Here is a 17,603-nt window from a genome sequence, read left to right as displayed (position 1 = left end):
CTGCTCAGGCCCTGTAGCTCCTTTTATCTGAGTCTGCGGCACTCTGATTGGCTGCTTCTGTGCAGCCTTTCTAGACATGCGTGGAGGACCCACCTTCACTGCTCCTTTCCTGGGGTTGGGTGCAGTAGGACCACAAGCCTCTGGCAGGCAGCCTCGAAGAGCCAGCTGGACCCTGTCACTGTCCCCTATCTCCACTGTCTCTCTCCTCCCTTCCCACCAAGTATGAGGAGGGGTCCCCTGGAATCCCAGACCTGGAGCCCTGTGGGACAGAATAGAACAGACACATCCCTTGGATACTCACCAAAGCAGTCACAGCGCAGGCGAGGTCAGCTGGGTGTCTTGGAAACAGGAGTGCATTGGTCAGGCCACAGCAGGCCGTCTGTGCTCGCTTCCCACAGGAGTTAAAATGGGGCTTGGTGTCTGGGCCACACACTCGTTCTCAGGAAGCCAGACACAATCTCTGTGGTCTGGAAGGGCAGATCTGTTCAAGATTGTGCCCTGAGACCCTTTCTAATAGTTTCCCCTTCTTCTCTCCCAGCCCAGAGGCGTGTGTGCAGACTGGAGATGCCTGCAGAGGTCACAGGGTGAGATGAGGGGCTGCAGAGTTCTCTCAGAACTCTGACTCTCTCCCTCTCTCCCAAGCTCTTCTGCTGTGTCTTCCCTTTGCCGGTTCTGTCTCATTGTCCCAACCCCTCTCTCAGGCCCTTTGGCTGGGGAAGGGGCACGAACACCAGGCTGCAGGAGCAAAAGTTTGTCACTTTTTCAGTGGACATTTGATACTGATGCACAGGAACAGGGACTTCACTCATTGGTTAAAGGTGATCTTCAAACTGGACTATGATGAGTGAAAATAGAGAAAGAGGGTCAGGTTTCCGGGGGGACCTACTTTAGTTGTCACCAATTTAATCAGCAATGCAAGCTGAGTTTGGACTGCAAGCTGAAATCCTAGGGCCTGCAAAAGTACCTAGGTGCCTAAACTCCAACTTCCCACTAGGGAAGGGAAGGGAAGAGGAGAACATGGAGGGAGCCACCAGGGCTGGGGAAAGGGGAAAGGCAAGGAAGTTAGAGGGTGGGGTATGAGGGAAGGAAAAGAGGGCAGAAGAGATACTGAGGGAGGAGGAGGAGAAGGGGAAAAGCTACAAAAGTAACAATTCACTTCCCTCCTCCACCCCCCAAATTCCTCATGCGAAGTTTTGCCTTTGTCCTGCATTTCTTTTAGTTCCTTCAATGCCAACTTAGCCTTTTCTTTAGCTTTTACAACACTGCTCCTTCAGTTACTTTATCGTTGCCTTGTTGTCCATATTAAATACTTCCTGGAAAGCCTACATTTCCCAGGGAATCAGAAGGGGAACACCCAAGGGAGGGGAGATGTAATATTAGGGACATAAATAGGCTTCTGTTACTTTCCCCCATCACACACACACTGTCCTCTAGAGAGGAGAGAAAAAAAAAACATGGATGCAGAAGGAGACACAACAGATACTGGGGACCTTGGAAGAGGAAACAAAGGTGTGGTATTATAGGAGAGGAGAGAGTGAACAAGGAAGAAAGGGCAAAAATACCAGAGATCCTTGGGAAGGGCACGGAAAAAAGACCTGGGTCCTTGATGGGAGGAGGGAGAAATTTAAGGTGGGGCACACAGATTAGTAGGAGAAAGGGGATGGAGAAAAAACTGAAAAAGAGGGAGAGCTGATGGAACAAAAATGACAAAGAAATGAGGGGTGGAGTGAGAGAGCCGAGAAAACAGAAGAGGAAAGGGGCAACTAAGGAAGAAAATGAAAAGTACAAACATAAGAGAAAAGGAGGATTGGGGATGTGAAGGGAAAAACAAGTTATTTGAAGAGAAAAGGAAATCAGTAAAGAAGAAAAGCAGAGGGATGAGAAGAATGATAGCCATAAAGGAGGAAAAAGCAAATGGAACCAGAAAAAGATTGCATGTAGGAGACAGAAAAAATAGACATGGATGGAGACAGCAGAGCAGAAATGCACAACTAAGTTTCATGTACCTTCATTTAGTGACATTTCCATATTTTACATGTAGCGCTTGCAGAGAGCAGAAAGAGAAGGGCCAGTGGAGTTCCTATGGGGGTGAGTGGATTGAAAATTCTAGGATTACTGTGTTATGTATTAATTTTTTGGGGGGGAGAGGGTCGTTACAACCATATGAATTCTCCCAGTTTGAACACTGACTAAATCTCAGAATACCCAAGTAAATCAAGATTCAGAACATTATCTGACTGAAGGTAAATGCTTTCAGGAAAAAGTGACAGAGGTATGTTTTCCCCTTTTCAAAGCAATCTCTATGGAGGAGGAGAACTGTGAGGATTCTGACCAGAGAGACCCTGAAGAAGAAAAGCTTGCCAAGAAGGAAGAACTGGTGAAGAGACTCAATGCCGTGGGACTGAGTTCAGAATACTGGCTGCCCACGCTACAAGATAAACATGGGGTTACTTCTGCGCAAGCATTGGAACACCTGCAATATGAAGACTACCTAAAGCTAGAGTGTCAGGTACAATACCCATGGGAAAAGCAGGCTCTCCGAACCCTACTTAACATAGCAGAGAGCAAGGCAACAATGAAGCAGCTGCAGGAGGAGCGTTTGGAAAGGCTGAAGAAGCAGAAAGAGCAGGTTAAGGCAGCACTGCAGGAACTAAAAGAAATGCAACATGAAGGCAAAATCCACCACAACGAAGCTGTAAGAAGGAAAGAAGAAGAGCTATGGGTGGCTATGGAAATACCCCAGGAGTATTGGGCACCATCTGAGAAACCTCTGATGGAGGTGCTGGATAATGCGCATAAGCAATTAGGCCTCCTGGAGCAGTCGGTGTCCCAGAGTGAGAATCTCCCTGATGAGGAAGTTTTGAGACGGGCGTCAGGAGGGCTGGCCCTGCAGGGCATTTACCAGACCAAGAAGCTTGCAGAGATGGTGGAGAAGCGAGAACAGCTCATAGACATCCCAGAAGGGTTCGAGCTCTTTGGTCCAGAGCAAGGGCCGTTGTTTGAGAAGAAGGAGTTTTCATCTGCAGAAGCAGAATCCACATTCACAAAGGCCATGGAGAAGCTGGGCTTCAGCATTAGTGTCACAGCCAAAGGTGGATTTGGGGGGTTTAGTGCTGAAACCAGCTCAGATTACAGCAGCTCTTCAGAATCTGAAGAAACCCACAAATCCCGCTCTGAGCACACTTACATTTGCACCACCAAGTACAGCTACATCCCACTGGCCTCATGCTACTTCCCCAAGGATCAGCTTCGACTTTCCAGTGCAGCGCTGCAAGAGTTAAAAGAGATTGAGCAGCTTTTGAGTCACACCCCAGAGCCGGACAAGCTCAACTTGCTGAAGAGCAGGGGCGGGAGTTTCTTCAAGAGATTCGGGTCTCATGTAAACCAGGGCCCCCTTCACTTGGGTGGGATATTCTGGTGGAAAGCATCTTCTGAGGGATTCCGGGCAGAGCAGCTGGACGAGGTGAAGAAACGAACATCTGATGCGCTCAGCTCTTATGTTGGGGGCAGCTATAGTGGCTTTGGTTTGAGCATTTCAGCTGGTGTTACTGTGTCAAAATCAGGTTCTGAAGCCTCATTTCAGGGCACAGATCGAAAACGCATGCACACAGAGATTCAGCTGTTTGTGACCAAGACAGGCGGCCCACCAGAGACACATTCTCTCACCCAATGGCAATCTGGGCTCATGACCAGTAACAAAACCTGGAGTGTCATTGACCGAGGCTTTCAGCTAATTCCTGTGTGGGAGATCATCCTGTCCAATCACAGACAAGATTTTAGAGATGTTCATCAAATCAGCAGCAGTCTCAGAAATGCCTACGAAGTCCTAATGAACCAAAGCGTCGGTACATTGTTTGGAGAGGAATTAGCCAGTGCAGTGGATGAGGCCAGATTGTTCTTAGAGGAAATGAAGTCCTGGGAAGTCACTGGGGTTGAAGAACAGCTGGTGAAATTGATCAATTTCAAACAAAAGCTGACTGAAAAAACAAAGAACTACAGTGCATGGATTAACATTTGCCTGTCGGATAAAGGGCTTCAAGATTTCCTGGAAAATACAGTTTCACTGTGCAAAGATTTGCCGGCACAAAATACTGTATACATCAGATCTCGGCTGCGCTGCCTTCTGGACCCTCATGTCTATTCAGTTAAGAATTTCCCCAAATCTTCCTCTATTATGCAGTGGATCTTTCATGAAGAAAAAAAGCAGCAAAAAAATATGTCTATTTCTGAATTTGCTGATTTTATTCAAGTCCTACAGGAAATGAAGGATTACATACAGGAAGTTACTTATGACCCTATGTCCTCTGCAGCAGCTGTGCAAGAAGCAAAGGAAATAGCCACCTTAAATGTGAGCTTAGCTTTGTCTTCCTTTCTGCAGGCTCTAAGAGAGCGAACACAGACAGACATCGAGCTGTTATTACTCTCAGTTGCAGCCAGCACAGGATACCGAGTGGAAAGTAACACTTTTCAGTATCTCCTCGGGTGCCAAGAAATTAAATTCATGTTAAAGGAAATGCAAAAAGCACACGAGGAATATTTGAGTCACAGGGATCAAAATGTTTCCCGAGCTCAGGCTTCCCTGCTCTTGACAGGTCTGACAGTGACAGCTGAATTCAAAGATGTAACTCCGGAGGAGAAGAATAAACGTTTGACTTTTATGAAACATCACATGGGAAAATTACTGTCTGATGAAATAGCAAATGTTCTTAGAAAGCACAGTGCACGGAATGATTGGGACGTACTGGAAAGAGACTTAAATTGCCTTTTAAATGGGGATTTTGAAGCTGCAAATGATAATTTGCAGAAACAGGATACAATAAAAGAACTAGACGACAGCTATCAAAGAGCAAAACCATCGAAATTAGAACCAAAAGTGCAATCTACTGATTTTGAAATATGTGGAACTATTGAAAACCAAGAGTTCCTTAATTTAATGAAGCGACTTGGACTTGAAAAGTACTATCCAAGGAAAATGGGGACAGACAGCTTCCATATAATTTCCAATATCTCTTTACATGACAGCCAGCCCAGCACAGAGGATGAGCTGCCATTTTATTTTTTGCAAAAGCTGTTAATGGTGGACTATCGGGTCAGGTATTTGGTTTGTAAGGATGACAGTAAAGCAAAACCAAGCGTAACAAGAGTATTGAACACCTCAAATGAAGGCAGTGACTTGTCAGATACGTTTGATGTCTTTTTTTATTTCTGTGAAGGAACCAATGAATCTGCAGGAACAAGGCAGACACACGTGCACCCAATGGACATCCAGATGGCAATTTTTCATTGTGCAGATGATTTCATGAGACAACATCTTTCAACAAAGCTCGCTTTCTGCCAGTTTGCACTCCCACTTCTGGTGCCAGATCCTTCTACTTCACAAATAGAATTCCCTTTTTTGGCCCTTAGCCAAGTTAAAAAGAGCTGGAAAGGTGCTGAAAAATCAGGAGGGGAGACCAGCATTAAAAATTATAACAAACTGATGTATAAGGCACATACACACCTGGTGTCCTTCATACGGATTGATAATTCGCCTCATTCTTCTAAGTCTCAGATCCTGAATGCTCTGCTAAGTAAGCACAAGCATGACATTTTTTTCCACCGTCACTGTAGAGGCAGCAGCAAAGATTGTCTCCTGATGAACGGGGTTGTGGAAATCTCCTGGTATTGTCCAGGTGGAAAGGATGACGATAGATTTGACAACTGCATCGCCTTCACTAATCTTCACGGGGATGCACGAGAGCACAAGCAACAAGTCAAATTTTTACAGGAGATCGCTTCTATAAATGTGGTTCTCTTATCAGATACAGATCAGAATGACAAAAGGGGCAAGCAAATTATCCGTGATCTTTGGCAATCTCAAAAGCCTTTGATCTGCCTTTTTGCTGAAAAAGAGAACATTGTGGCTGGTCAATCAAGCCAGAATGTAGGAATAGGCATCAAGAACAGAAACGAGGCAGAATTAATAGATGAAATAACAGCAACAATCAAAGATTTTCTGGCAGGCTCAATTGCCACTTGTAGCCTTGATGCTTGTGTAAAAACTGCTCGGCAGCATGGCTTCCTCATTGATGAAGACAAAAAAGAGTGCAAGGAAGCTAAGGACAAAGCAAAGAAATTGATGGACCACTTCAAAAATCCTTCCTTAGCAAGCTTGAAGGAAGAGCTGTTGCCTCTTCAAGGAGAATTATGGCACAGGTGGTGTAAGAAAGATAAGGAACTTACTCGCTTGCAAGAAAAAAGCAATATAAGCATTGAACAGCACAGGAGCCAAATTGAATCAGATAAAGATGCAATACGACGTGATCAATTAAGTAAGGTATCCCCCCCCAATGACCTAATGAAGTCAGTGCTTGATTTTCTCCAGTCACATCCAGAGGACACCAAAAAGTACTTCCTGCAATGGATGAAAGTATTTATGGATGACTTGTCCTCTGACCACCTTGCAGAACTTCACCAGAAATACCACAACTTATGGTCTGAAATATTGATAAAGAAAAAAGAAGAAAATAATTTGAAAACTAGATTGAAAAATGATTTAGAAAAACTCTCAGCTGAGATAAATAATTCTACATTTGGCATTGAACACATTTTGAGAGAGGTAGGTCAGATTTATGAAGCTCTGGATGCAATTGTCCAAAAGGATAAATGTTTTCTTAAATTACCTAAAATTGCGGCTGACCTGATGGTTTCAGGTTATCCCATCGAGCTGATGGACGGCGATGCTTCATACGTGCCATTAAAATGGGTCGGAGCAGTTTTTGACTCATTAATTGAGACACTAGGAGACAGAAAGGTGTTTGTTCTTTCTGTTCTTGGCATTCAGAGCACTGGGAAATCAACACTACTGAATGCCATGTTTGGTCTTCAGTTTAGTGTCAGTGCAGGGAGATGCACCAGGGGAGCGTTCATGCAGCTGATTAAGGTGGATGAGAACCTCCAACAGGATTTGAAACTTGATTACATTCTAGTTGTTGATACGGAAGGGCTTCGGGCCATAGAGAAGGCTAATAAGTTGTCCCTTAATTATGATAATGAGCTAGCCACCTTCGTCATTGGTATTGGCAACATGACTGTGATCAATATCTTTGGTGAGAACCCTTCAGAAATGCAAGATATCCTGCAGATCGCTGTCCAGGCCTTTCTGAGAATGAAGCAAGTAAATCTCTCCCCAAGCTGTTTGTTTGTGCACCAAAATGTGGGAGACATAACTGCAAAAGAAAAAAATATGGAAGGACAAAGACGCCTCCAACAAAAGTTAGATGAAATGACCGTTACTGCAGCCCAGCAAGAATTCTGTGATGCAACCTGCTTTAGTGACGTTATCCGATTTGACTTGAAGACCCACATTCATTACTTTGCTCACCTCTGGGAAGGGGACCCACCAATGGCACCTCCGAATCCCAGTTACAGCCAAAATGTGCAGGAACTAAAGAGTGATATTCTCAAGGCTGCAAACAAGGAATCTCAGGGCAGTGTTTTAAGGCTGTCGGGATTAAAAGTCCGAATAGGCGATTTGTGGAATGCTTTGTTAAATGAGAATTTTATTTTCAGCTTTAAGAACACGCTGGAGATTGCGGCCTACAACAGGTTAGAAACAATGTTTAGCCAATGGACCTGGGAGCTGAGAAGTCACATGCTAGAGCTGCAGATAAAACTAAACAATCAAATTAAGAACAAAGAAATGCTCCAAATCACCAGAGAAAGCCTTGAAGGAGAAGTTAAAGAAAAATATGGTGCCATCATGAATCAACTTGAAAAGTATTTCAGTGAAGACCCAGATGCTGAAATATTGATTCAATGGAAAGCAAACATAGAAATTAAACTGACAGAACTTAAAATGTCACTTATTGATGAAACTAAGAGGAAATCTGAAGAACTTATCATACTAAGGAACAACCAAAGCAAACTGGATGAAAGGAAGTCAGAATATGAAAATGAGCTATTCAAAAGGAGCAAAGAGTTGGCTCTGTCATTAAAAGGCAAGAAATTGAGTGAAAATGAACTGAGAGAGAACTTTAACCACCTATGGGGAAAATGGGTCTCTGAAATGTCCTCTGATGTCCCTCCTGTTGAGGAGCCTAATATCAGCCTTGATATAGAAAACATCCTGCTCGAGCGTTTTAAACAGAAGTCTGTTGTAGCAAAAAAAATTAAGGTCTATTCTAGCAAGAATATGTTTTCCACTGATTTTTCCAAGTTTGTCACCATAAAGAGAGCATTGTATGTATTCAAGAAGACTTTAGAGAAGTCTGATAGAGACACCATAGAGCAGGTTACAGGTCGCATCAGACAGGGGGTCGAAGCAATGATCGATAGGAAAGAGCAGCAGAGACTGGATTACAGTTCAAGTTACATTCACGAAATACTGAATAAAATAAGACAAGAGGTGGACTCTGCATCTAATAACCCAAAGTACACATTTAATGATGATTACATAATAGATTTATCAGTGTATTTATGCAAAATGGCAACAGGAAGGTTTGAAGACCTGCACAGAGCATTTAAAACAGCACATGATCCAACTGTCTACCTGGAGAGTAAAAGAGAAGATTTCTTCAAGTGTTTTCAGATTTCCTGCCAAGGAGCAGCCTCCATCACAGCATTTGCTGATTTCCTATGCACCAAGCTTGCTACAGCTCTCCGCCAGGCAGTCTATGACAAGACTGCCATTGACATAGCCAGTGAGATGAAGTCTACACTTCCAGCTTTCAATGGGAACAGATTAAATCTGGAAAACTCTATTCTTGTGTATCTGGCAGAGAAGGAAGACTTTGAGGAGTACAAGCGATACATTCAATTCCCAAAATACTTTTTTGAGGATTTTATCAAGCAGCGTGTTGATGATTATTGCTTAGACAAGAACAATCCAAAACTGAAGAATTCCCTAAACAATTCCCTTGATTCTTTCCATATTCTTGTCCTTTCAGCTATTCGCAACTCAACTGAAGTTACTAAAGACAGAAGTGGCAATGTATCCTTATGGCTGGATGAATTTTGCAGGACTCTGCTACAGCATTTAACCCTTCCAAGAGATGATCTAAAAAGCATTGAACATCAGGAGGTAACAGATATAGAGTTTCTTAAGGAAGCAATGAGTAAAGCATTGGCTCTTGTGGTAGAAAATCTAAAACAAGCCTTTGCTGTCATTGGTATGGAGCCATTTTCAAGAAACCCACATGAAATACTAGCTGAACAGCTTGGTGGGTGCTGGGAGAAGTGTCCCTTTTGCACAGCTCCTTGCACAAACACCATAGCTGGTCATGATGGAAAACACAGTGTTCCTTTCCATCGGCCTCAAGCTGTGGCTGGCTGGTATTTTCATACAACAGACAATCTAGTTCCTGATATTTGTTCCAGTCTTGTAGCAAGTGATAAACACTATAGACTTAGTGAAGACAAACGAATTCCATACAAAACGTATTGGGAAGGAGGACGTCCTTATTCTGACTGGAGCATCAAATCAGACATGTCAGAGCAGTCTTACTGGAAATGGTTTGTGTGTCGTTTCAAGACAAGGCTAGAAGAACTCCATGGTAAAAAGTTTGAAGGCTACGGTGAAATCCCTTCTCAATGGAAAAACATTACAAAGGACAATGCACTCAGAGAGCTGAAAAAACTATGTCCATCAGTCAGAAAGAATAACTGCAAATCAGTACGCCATTAGCTTTACTGCTTTGAAAGTGTGTGTAATGACTAGAGCTTTAGAGCATTAGTCATTCAAGCAAAACTATGTTCGAGTCTCTTGGAGAATGTCATAACTATAAAGGGAAGGGTAACAGCTGTCCTGTGTACAATACTATAAAATCCCTCCTGGCCAGAGACTCCAAAATCCTTTTACCTATAAAGGGTTAAGAAGCTCAGGTAACCTGGCTGACACCTCACCCAAAGGACCAATAAGGGGACAAGATACTTTCAAATCTTGGTGGGGGGAAGGCTTTTGTTTGTGCTCTTTGTTTTGGGGGTTGTTCGCTCTTGGGACTGAGAGGGACCAGACATCAATCCATCCTCTCCAAATCTTTCTGAACAGGTCTCTCATATTTCAAACTTGTAAGTAAACAGCCAGGCAAGGCGTGTTAGTTTTATCTTTGTTTTCTCAACTTGTAAATGTACCTTTTTGCTAGAGTGCTTATCTCTGTTTGCTGTAACTTTGAACCTAAGGCTAGAGGGGGGTCCTCTGAGCTCTTTAAGTTTGATTACCCTGTAAAGTTATTTTCCATCCTCATTTTACAGAGATGATTTTTACCTTTTTCTTTAATTAAAAGCCTTCTTTTTAAGAGCCTGATTGAATTTTCCTTGTTTTTAGATCCAAGGGGGTTCGATCTGGGTCCACCAGGAGTTGGTGGGAGAAAGGAGGGAGGATGGTTAATTTCTCCTTGTTTTAAGATCCAAGGGGTTTGGATCTGTATTCACCAGGGAATTGGTGAAGAGTCTCTCAAGGCTACCCAGGGAACGGAATTAGCACATTTGGGAGTGGTGGCAGTGGACCAGATCTAAGCTGGTAGTTAAGCTTAGAAGTTTTCATGCAGGCCCCCACATCTGTACCCTAAAGTTCAGGGTGGGGAAGCAGCCTTGACATGGTGGCAGAGCGGTGGGATTCATTTTAAACCAAAAGCCTGTAAGATTTTTTTTTCTCCTTTCTAGCTGCTTGGAAAGCAGAGCTGAAGGTAGATGCATATCTTATCTCTCCTTGCCTGAACGCAGAGGTATTAAGATAAGGGTCTTTGTTAAGAGAAGGGTTCAAGCAGTGAGCAAACAGCTGGTAAAAGGAATTTACAAGCTGAATTGTTTTTTTTTCTTTCTACCTCTCGGGGATAGCCAGTTAGAAAGTCTCTGTTACCTCAGCAGCAGCCTGAGCTGAGTGCATCCCAGTTTCAGTCAACTGCAGAGGGGTGTGGCCCAGCACAAGAAAACAGGAAAATGACCACCAAAGAAGTAGCTAACAAACTAGAACTGGCCAGACTAGAAGCAGAAGAAAATGAAAGAAAACATCAGAGACTACTTCAATTTAAAAAACTCGAGAAAGAAGCTGAAGAGAAAGCCAAAGAGGAGGCCCACAAGAGAGCTATGGAGCTGAAAGAAAAAGAGATGGAGGAGAGGGAAAAAGAGAGGAAGCATGAACTGGAATTAGCACGGGCTAGGCCGGATATACCACCCAATCCTAGCAACCCCTCTCCAGGTACCACTTCCCATCCCAGAAAATTCCCCACCTACAAGGCAGGCGATGATACTGAGGCCTTCTTAGAAAATTTTGAAAGGGCCTGCCTTGGATACAGCATCACTACAGACCAGTACATGGTAGAGCTGAGGCCTCAGCTCAGTGGACCCTTAGCAGAGGTAGCGGCTGAAATGCCTAAGGAACACATGAACAGTTATGAACTTTTTAAAAACAAGGCCAGACTCAGAATGGGGCTAACACCCGAGCATGCCCGTCGGCGGTTCAGAGCCCTAAGGTGGAAACCAGACGTGTCATTTACCCGACATGCCTACCACATTGACAAAAATTGTGATGCCTGGGTAGCAGGAGCAACTGTTAAATCTCTGGAACATCTGGTTTTCCTAGTAAAAATGGAGCAGTTTTTAGAGGGTGTTCCTGAGGAAATAGAAAGGTACATCCTAGATGGGAAGCCCAAAACTGTAACCGAGGCGGGGGAGATTGGAGCCAAATGGGTGGAGGTGGCAGAAAAGAAAAAAACTAGTAGCAGTTGGAGCGAATATCAGAAGGGGCAACCTGAAACCAAACCTTACCACCGGGGACAACCCAAGGCCCCACCCACATCCCAAGGGAAAGCCCAGACGCCTTCTCACCCCACCACACCAGTCTCCACCAACCAACATCGCCCCGGTGATACCTTAGCAGGGCGATGTTTTAAATGTAATGAACTGGGACATATAAAGGCTCACTGCCCCAAGAACCCCAACCGATTACAGTTCATTACACCACAATCACACAAAAGATCCCCAGACCCAGATGCCTCTCTCATACCCTCGGAGCGAAGGGAAACCTTGAGAGTGGGCGGAAAGAAGGTTATCGCTTGGAGGGACACTGAGGCACAAGTGTCAACTATCCACCAATCCCTAGTGGACCCCAAACTCATCAACCCGGAGGTTCCAGAGACAATTCAACCCTTCATGTCACAGTCCGTAACCTTGCCTACAGCCAAGTTGTATGTTCAGTACAAGGGCTGGTCAGGAATGTGGACTTTTGCAATCTATGACAATTATCCCATCCCCATGCTGCTGGGGGAAGACTTGGCCAACCATGTGAAGCTAGCCAAGAGGGTGGGAATAGTCACCCGCAGCCAGGCTAAGCAAGCTTGCACCCCCATCCCTGTTCCTGAGCCGTCCACCAGGGCCCCATCTGTGTTACCAGAGACCCAAACAAATGTGGTGAAACCGGATCCCCTGCCAATGACTGCAACAGCCGTAGTGGATCCAATCCCAGAGACCCAGCCAAAGCCAGTCCCAGAACCAGAACTGGCAACACAACCAGCGCCAGAACCATTGCCAGCACTGAGTCCAGCGCTTGCAAACCCATCTACAACTCCAACGCCAGGGTGCGCCAGCGAACCTGAACTGGCGGAAGCAGCAGATAACCCTACCCAAGAGGCTCAGCCAGAGCCTGAAATACCACATAGTGCACCAGCGGACAGCGGTTCACAGTCAATGGAAACAGCCCCAGCACCTGCATCGCTTCCAGAGGGACCAAGCCCCAGTCCACAGTCCAAGGAGGAACTGATGTCTCCAGCATCAAGGGAACAGTTCCAGGCTGAGCAGGAAGCAGATGACAACCTTCAGAAAGCTTGGGTGGCGGCGCGGAGCACCCCACCGCCTCTCAGCTCTTCTAACCGATCCCGGTTTGTTGTAGAACAAGGACTTTTATACAAGGAGACTCTTTCTGGTGGGCACCAGGAAGACTGGCATCCTCAAAGACAGTTGGTAGTTCCCACTAAGTATCGGGTAAAGCTCTTGAGCTTAGCCCATGATCATCCCAGTGGCCATTCTGGGGTGAACAGAACCAAAGACCGGTTGGGGAAGTCCTTCCACTGGGAGAGAATGGGCAAGAACGTTGCTAATTATGTCCGGTCTTGTGAGGTGTGCCAACGAGTGGGAAAGCCCCAAGACCAGGTTAAAGCCCCTCTCCAGCCATTAACCATAATTGAGGTCCCATTTCAGCGAGTAGCTGTGGATATTTTGGGTCCTTTCCCAAAGAAGACCCCCAGAGGAAAGGGGTACATACTGACTTTCATGGATTTTGCTACCCGGTGGCCGGAAGCAGTACCCTTAAGCAACACCAGGGCTAAAAGTGTGTGCCAGGCATTAGCAGACATTTTTGCCAGGGTAGGTTGGCCCTCCGACATCCTTACAGATTCGGGAACTAATTTCCTGGCAGGGACCATGAAAAACCTGTGGGAAGCTCATGGGGTGAATCACTTGGTTGCCACCCCTTACCACCATCAAACCAATGGCCTGGTGGAGAGGTTTAATGGAACTTTGGGGGCCATGATACGTAAATTCGTAAATGAACACTCCAATGATTGGGACCTAGTATTGCAGCAGTTGCTCTTTGCCTACAGGGCTGTACCACATCTCAGTTTAGGGTTTTCACCATTTGAACTTGTGTATGGCCGCGAGGTTAAGGGGTCATTACAGTTGGTGAAGCAGCAATGGGAGGGGTTTACGCCTTCTCCAGGAACTAACATTCTAGACTTTGTAAGCAACCTACAAAGCACCCTCCGACACTCTTTAGCCCTTGCTAAAGAAAACCAAAAGGATGCTCAGGAAGAACAAAAGGCATGGTATGATAAACATTTCAGAGAACGGTCCTTCAAAGTAGGAGAGCAAGTCATGGTCTTAAAGGCGCTCCAGGCCCATAAAATGGAAGCGTCGTGGGAAGGACCATTCACAGTCCAGGAGCGCCTAGGAGCTGTTAACTATTTCATAGCCTCCCCCAACTCCAACATAAAGCCTAAGGTATACCATGTTAATTCTCTTAAGCCCTTTTATTCCAGAGAATTAAACGTTTGCCAGTTTACAGCCCAGGAAACAGATGACGCGGAGTGGCCTGAAGGTGTCTACTACGAAGGAAAAAGTAATGGTGGTGTGGAAGAGGTGAACTTCTCCGCGACCCTTGGACGTCTGCAGCGACAGCGGATCAAGGAGCTGTGCACAAGCTTTGCACCAATTTTCTCAGCCACTCCAGGACGGACCGAACGGGCATACCACTCCATTGACACAGGTAATGCTCACCCAATTAGAACCCCACCCTACTGGGAGTCACCTCATGCCCAAACTGCTATACAAAGGGAGATCCAGGACATGCTACAGATGGGTATAATCCGCCCCTCTAACAGTGAATGGGCATCTCCAGTGGTTCTAGTTCCCAAACCAGATGGGGAAATACACTTTTGCATGGACTACCGTAAGCCAAATGCTGTAACTCGTCCTGACAACTATCCAATGCCACGCACAGATGAGCTATTGGAGAAATTGGGACATGCCCAATTCATCTCTACTTTAGACTTAACCAAAGGGTACTGGCAAGTACCACTAGATGAACCCGCTAAGGAAAGGTCAGCCTTCGTCACCCAGGCAGGGGTGTATGAATTTAATGTACTCCCTTTCGGGCTGCAAAATGCATCCGCCACCTTCCAAAGACTTGTAGATGGTCTCCTAGCGGGATTGGGAGAATCTGCAGTTGCCTACCTCGATGATGTGGCCATTTTTTCTGATTCATGGGCAGAACACCTGGAGCACCTGGAGAAAGTCTTCGAGCGCATCAGGCAGGCAGGACTAACTGTTAAGGCTAAAAAGTGTCAAATAGGCCAAAACAGAGTGACTTACCTGGGGCACCAGGTGGGTCAAGGAACTATAAATCCCTTACAGGCCAAAGTGGATGCTATCCAAAAGTGGCTGGTTCCAAAGTCAAAGAAACAGGTCCAATCCTTCTTAGGCTTGGCCGGATATTATAGGCGATTTGTACCACACCACAGCCAAATCGCCGCCCCACTGACAGACCTAACCAGAAAGAAACAGCCAAATGCAGTTCTATGGACTGATGAGTGTCAAAAGGCCTTTAACCAGCTTAAGGCGACACTCATGTCTGACCCTGTGCTAAGAGCCCCAGACTTTGACAAACCGTTCCTAGTAACCACAGATGCATCCGAGTGGGGCGTGGGAGCAGTTTTAATGCAGGAAGGACCGGATCAAGAATTTCATCCTGTTGTGTTTCTCGGCAAGAAACTGTGTGAGAGGGAAAGCCAATGGTCAATCAGCGAAAAGGAATGCTACGCCATTGTGTACGCGCTGGAAAAGCTATGCCTGTATGTTTGGGGACGGCGTTTCCAACTACAAACAGACCATGCTGCGCTACAGTGGCTTCATACCGCCAAGGGAAATAACAAAAAACTTCTTCGGTGGAGTTTAGCTCTCCAAAATTTCGATTTTGAAATACAACACATTTCAGGAGCTTCTAACAAAGTGGCTGATGCACTTTCCTGGGAAAGTTTCCCAGAATCAACTGGTTAAACATTGTTCTTGGAATGTGGAACATATTGTTAGTTTTTATATAATCAGTAGTATGTCTAAAGGTGCATGTGTCTTATTAACTCTGTTTTCTCCTAGAGGTCCAGGAAGAAATCACAGCCAGTGTGGAACCGGCTGTCCAACACTATCTGTGATTTGGGGGGCGTGTCATAACTATAAAGGAAAGGGTAACAGCCCTCCTGTGTACAATACTATAAAATCCCTCCTGGCCAGAGACTCCAAAATCCTTTTACCTGTCAAGGGTTAAGAAGCTCAGGTAACCTGGCTGACATCTGACCCAAAGGACCAATAAGGGGACAAGATACTTTCAAATCTTGGTGGGGGGAAGGCTTTTGTTTGTGCTCTTTGTTTTGGGGGTTGTTCGCTCTTGGGACTGAGAGGGACCAGACATCAATCCAGGCTCTCCACATCTTTCTGAACAAGTCTCTCATATTTCAAACTTGTAAGTAAACAGCCAGGCAAGGCGTGTTAGTTTTTAGCTTTGTTTTCTCAACTTGTAAATGTACCTTTTGCTAGAGTGCTTATCTCTGTTTGCTTTAACTTTGAACCTAAGGCTAGAGGGGGGTCCTCTGAGCTCTTTAAGTTTGATTACCCTGTAAAGTTATTTTCCATCCTCATTTTACAGAGATGATTTTTACCTTTTTCTTTAATTAAAAGCCTTCTTTTTAAGAGCCTGATTGATTTTTTCTTGTTTTTAAGATCCAAGGGGGTTGGATCTTGATCCACCAGGAGTTGGTGGGAGGAAGGAGGGGGGATGGTTAATTTCTCCTTGTTTTAAGATCCAAGGGGTTTGGATCTGTATTCACCAGGGAATTGGTGAAGAGTCTCTCAAGGCTACCCAGGGAAGGGAATTAGCATTTTGGGAGTGGTGGCAGCGGACCAGATCTAAGCTGGTAGTTAAGCTTAGAATTTTTCATGTAGGCCCCCACATTTGTACCCTAAAGTTCAAAGTGGGGAAGCAGCCTTGACAGTGCTGCTCATCTCCCTGGAGACTTTAGAAAGAGATGTTTCTGTTTAAGTCCTAGAAGTCAGCAGTTTAAGTGAGACGCTCTGGTGAAGGGTGTTATATCTAGGAGTAGAAGCTGTAATCCACTGGAAGAGCCCCCTAATCAGACCAGACAGCACTTCGCTTAGGAGATGGAGTTGGACCTGCCCAAGCTGAAGACTTTCCCAGCCCTGGACAACAGCGTGAGTGGGGGTGCAGCAGAGGAGCAATGTGGCTATTTCAGGAATGAATTCCCTTATGGGACACTCACCCAGAGAGAAGGGCTGAGTTTGTCTATCGACAAGACAAGGTGGCTGGGAGGGGAGAAGGAGTCTGATTTATCTGATACGTACAGATATTGTTGATTTATTGTTACTGGATTATCAAGTTTATTCTGTGTCCCCTTTTCTCCCAGTAATGCTGGCTTTGCTTTGTGCAGTGGCCTTGGTGCATGCGAGGGGGCAGTATTGCCTACCTAGGGAGCCCAGAGAACTATTTAATTTTCCCAGGTTTCTGGTTTGGGGTTTGAGCCAGTGTTAAGATTTCAGAGGGACCCCCATGACATCAGACCCGGCCCCCTTTGCTGCTGCCAACACCTGGCTGAAGGGTTACACAAGGATCCTCCTTTCTGCATCTACCGGGAGATGCTTCGGGGGATTATCTAGCTCAGAAGCTGTGTCCTATCAAGGGGTTAGTTTTGGTCGAGTCCTCTCTTGCCTCTGTTTGGCTAAGGATGTGTTGGCTAGCCAGGCAGTGGTTCGGGGCACTGGGATTGCATTTGCTGTTGGGCTTCTCGGGGCTTGTGTTCGCTAGGAAACGGGTGCATTTTGGAAACGTGATGGCCACCTCATGTCTAAATCCTAGAGTAGACGAGGCAAGATGTAGTTTTACCATAAGTTGTGGAGCCGGGCGGGTGGACAACCCAGCTCATGGCCTGGCACTTTTCAGACACCTGAGCCATGAGACTCTTTCATTTGAAGACAGAGACTGCCCTGCCCTCCCCCCACACATCCTTCCCTGCCCCACGTGTGTCCCAGAAATGCTTCTCTCCATCCCCATGCTCTCGCTTCGCTGG

The 17,603-nt window shown here is 45.6% G+C and overlaps 1 protein-coding gene across 1 annotated transcript in view; it reads left to right on the top strand.

The window, feature by feature from the left end:
* LOC101951965 (interferon-induced very large GTPase 1-like) overlaps window positions 1–16,220 on the top strand; it is a 37,982-nt gene extending 21,762 nt beyond the window's left edge. The window contains exon 4 of the mRNA XM_065587411.1: window positions 2,295–16,220. Coding sequence (XP_065443483.1) covers window positions 2,295–9,664 — 7,370 coding nt within the window. The 3' untranslated portion in view covers window positions 9,665–16,220. The remainder of the gene's footprint in view (window positions 1–2,294) is intronic.
* The last annotated feature ends 1,383 nt before the right edge of the window (window positions 16,221–17,603 follow it).

The sequence above is a fragment of the Chrysemys picta genome, chromosome 3 (assembly GCF_011386835.1).
Source record: "Chrysemys picta bellii isolate R12L10 chromosome 3, ASM1138683v2, whole genome shotgun sequence".
Classification (NCBI taxonomy): Eukaryota; Metazoa; Chordata; order Testudines; family Emydidae; genus Chrysemys; species Chrysemys picta.
The sequence above is the reverse complement of the archived record's forward strand: the minus strand, read 5'-3'. Positions and strand labels throughout refer to the sequence as shown.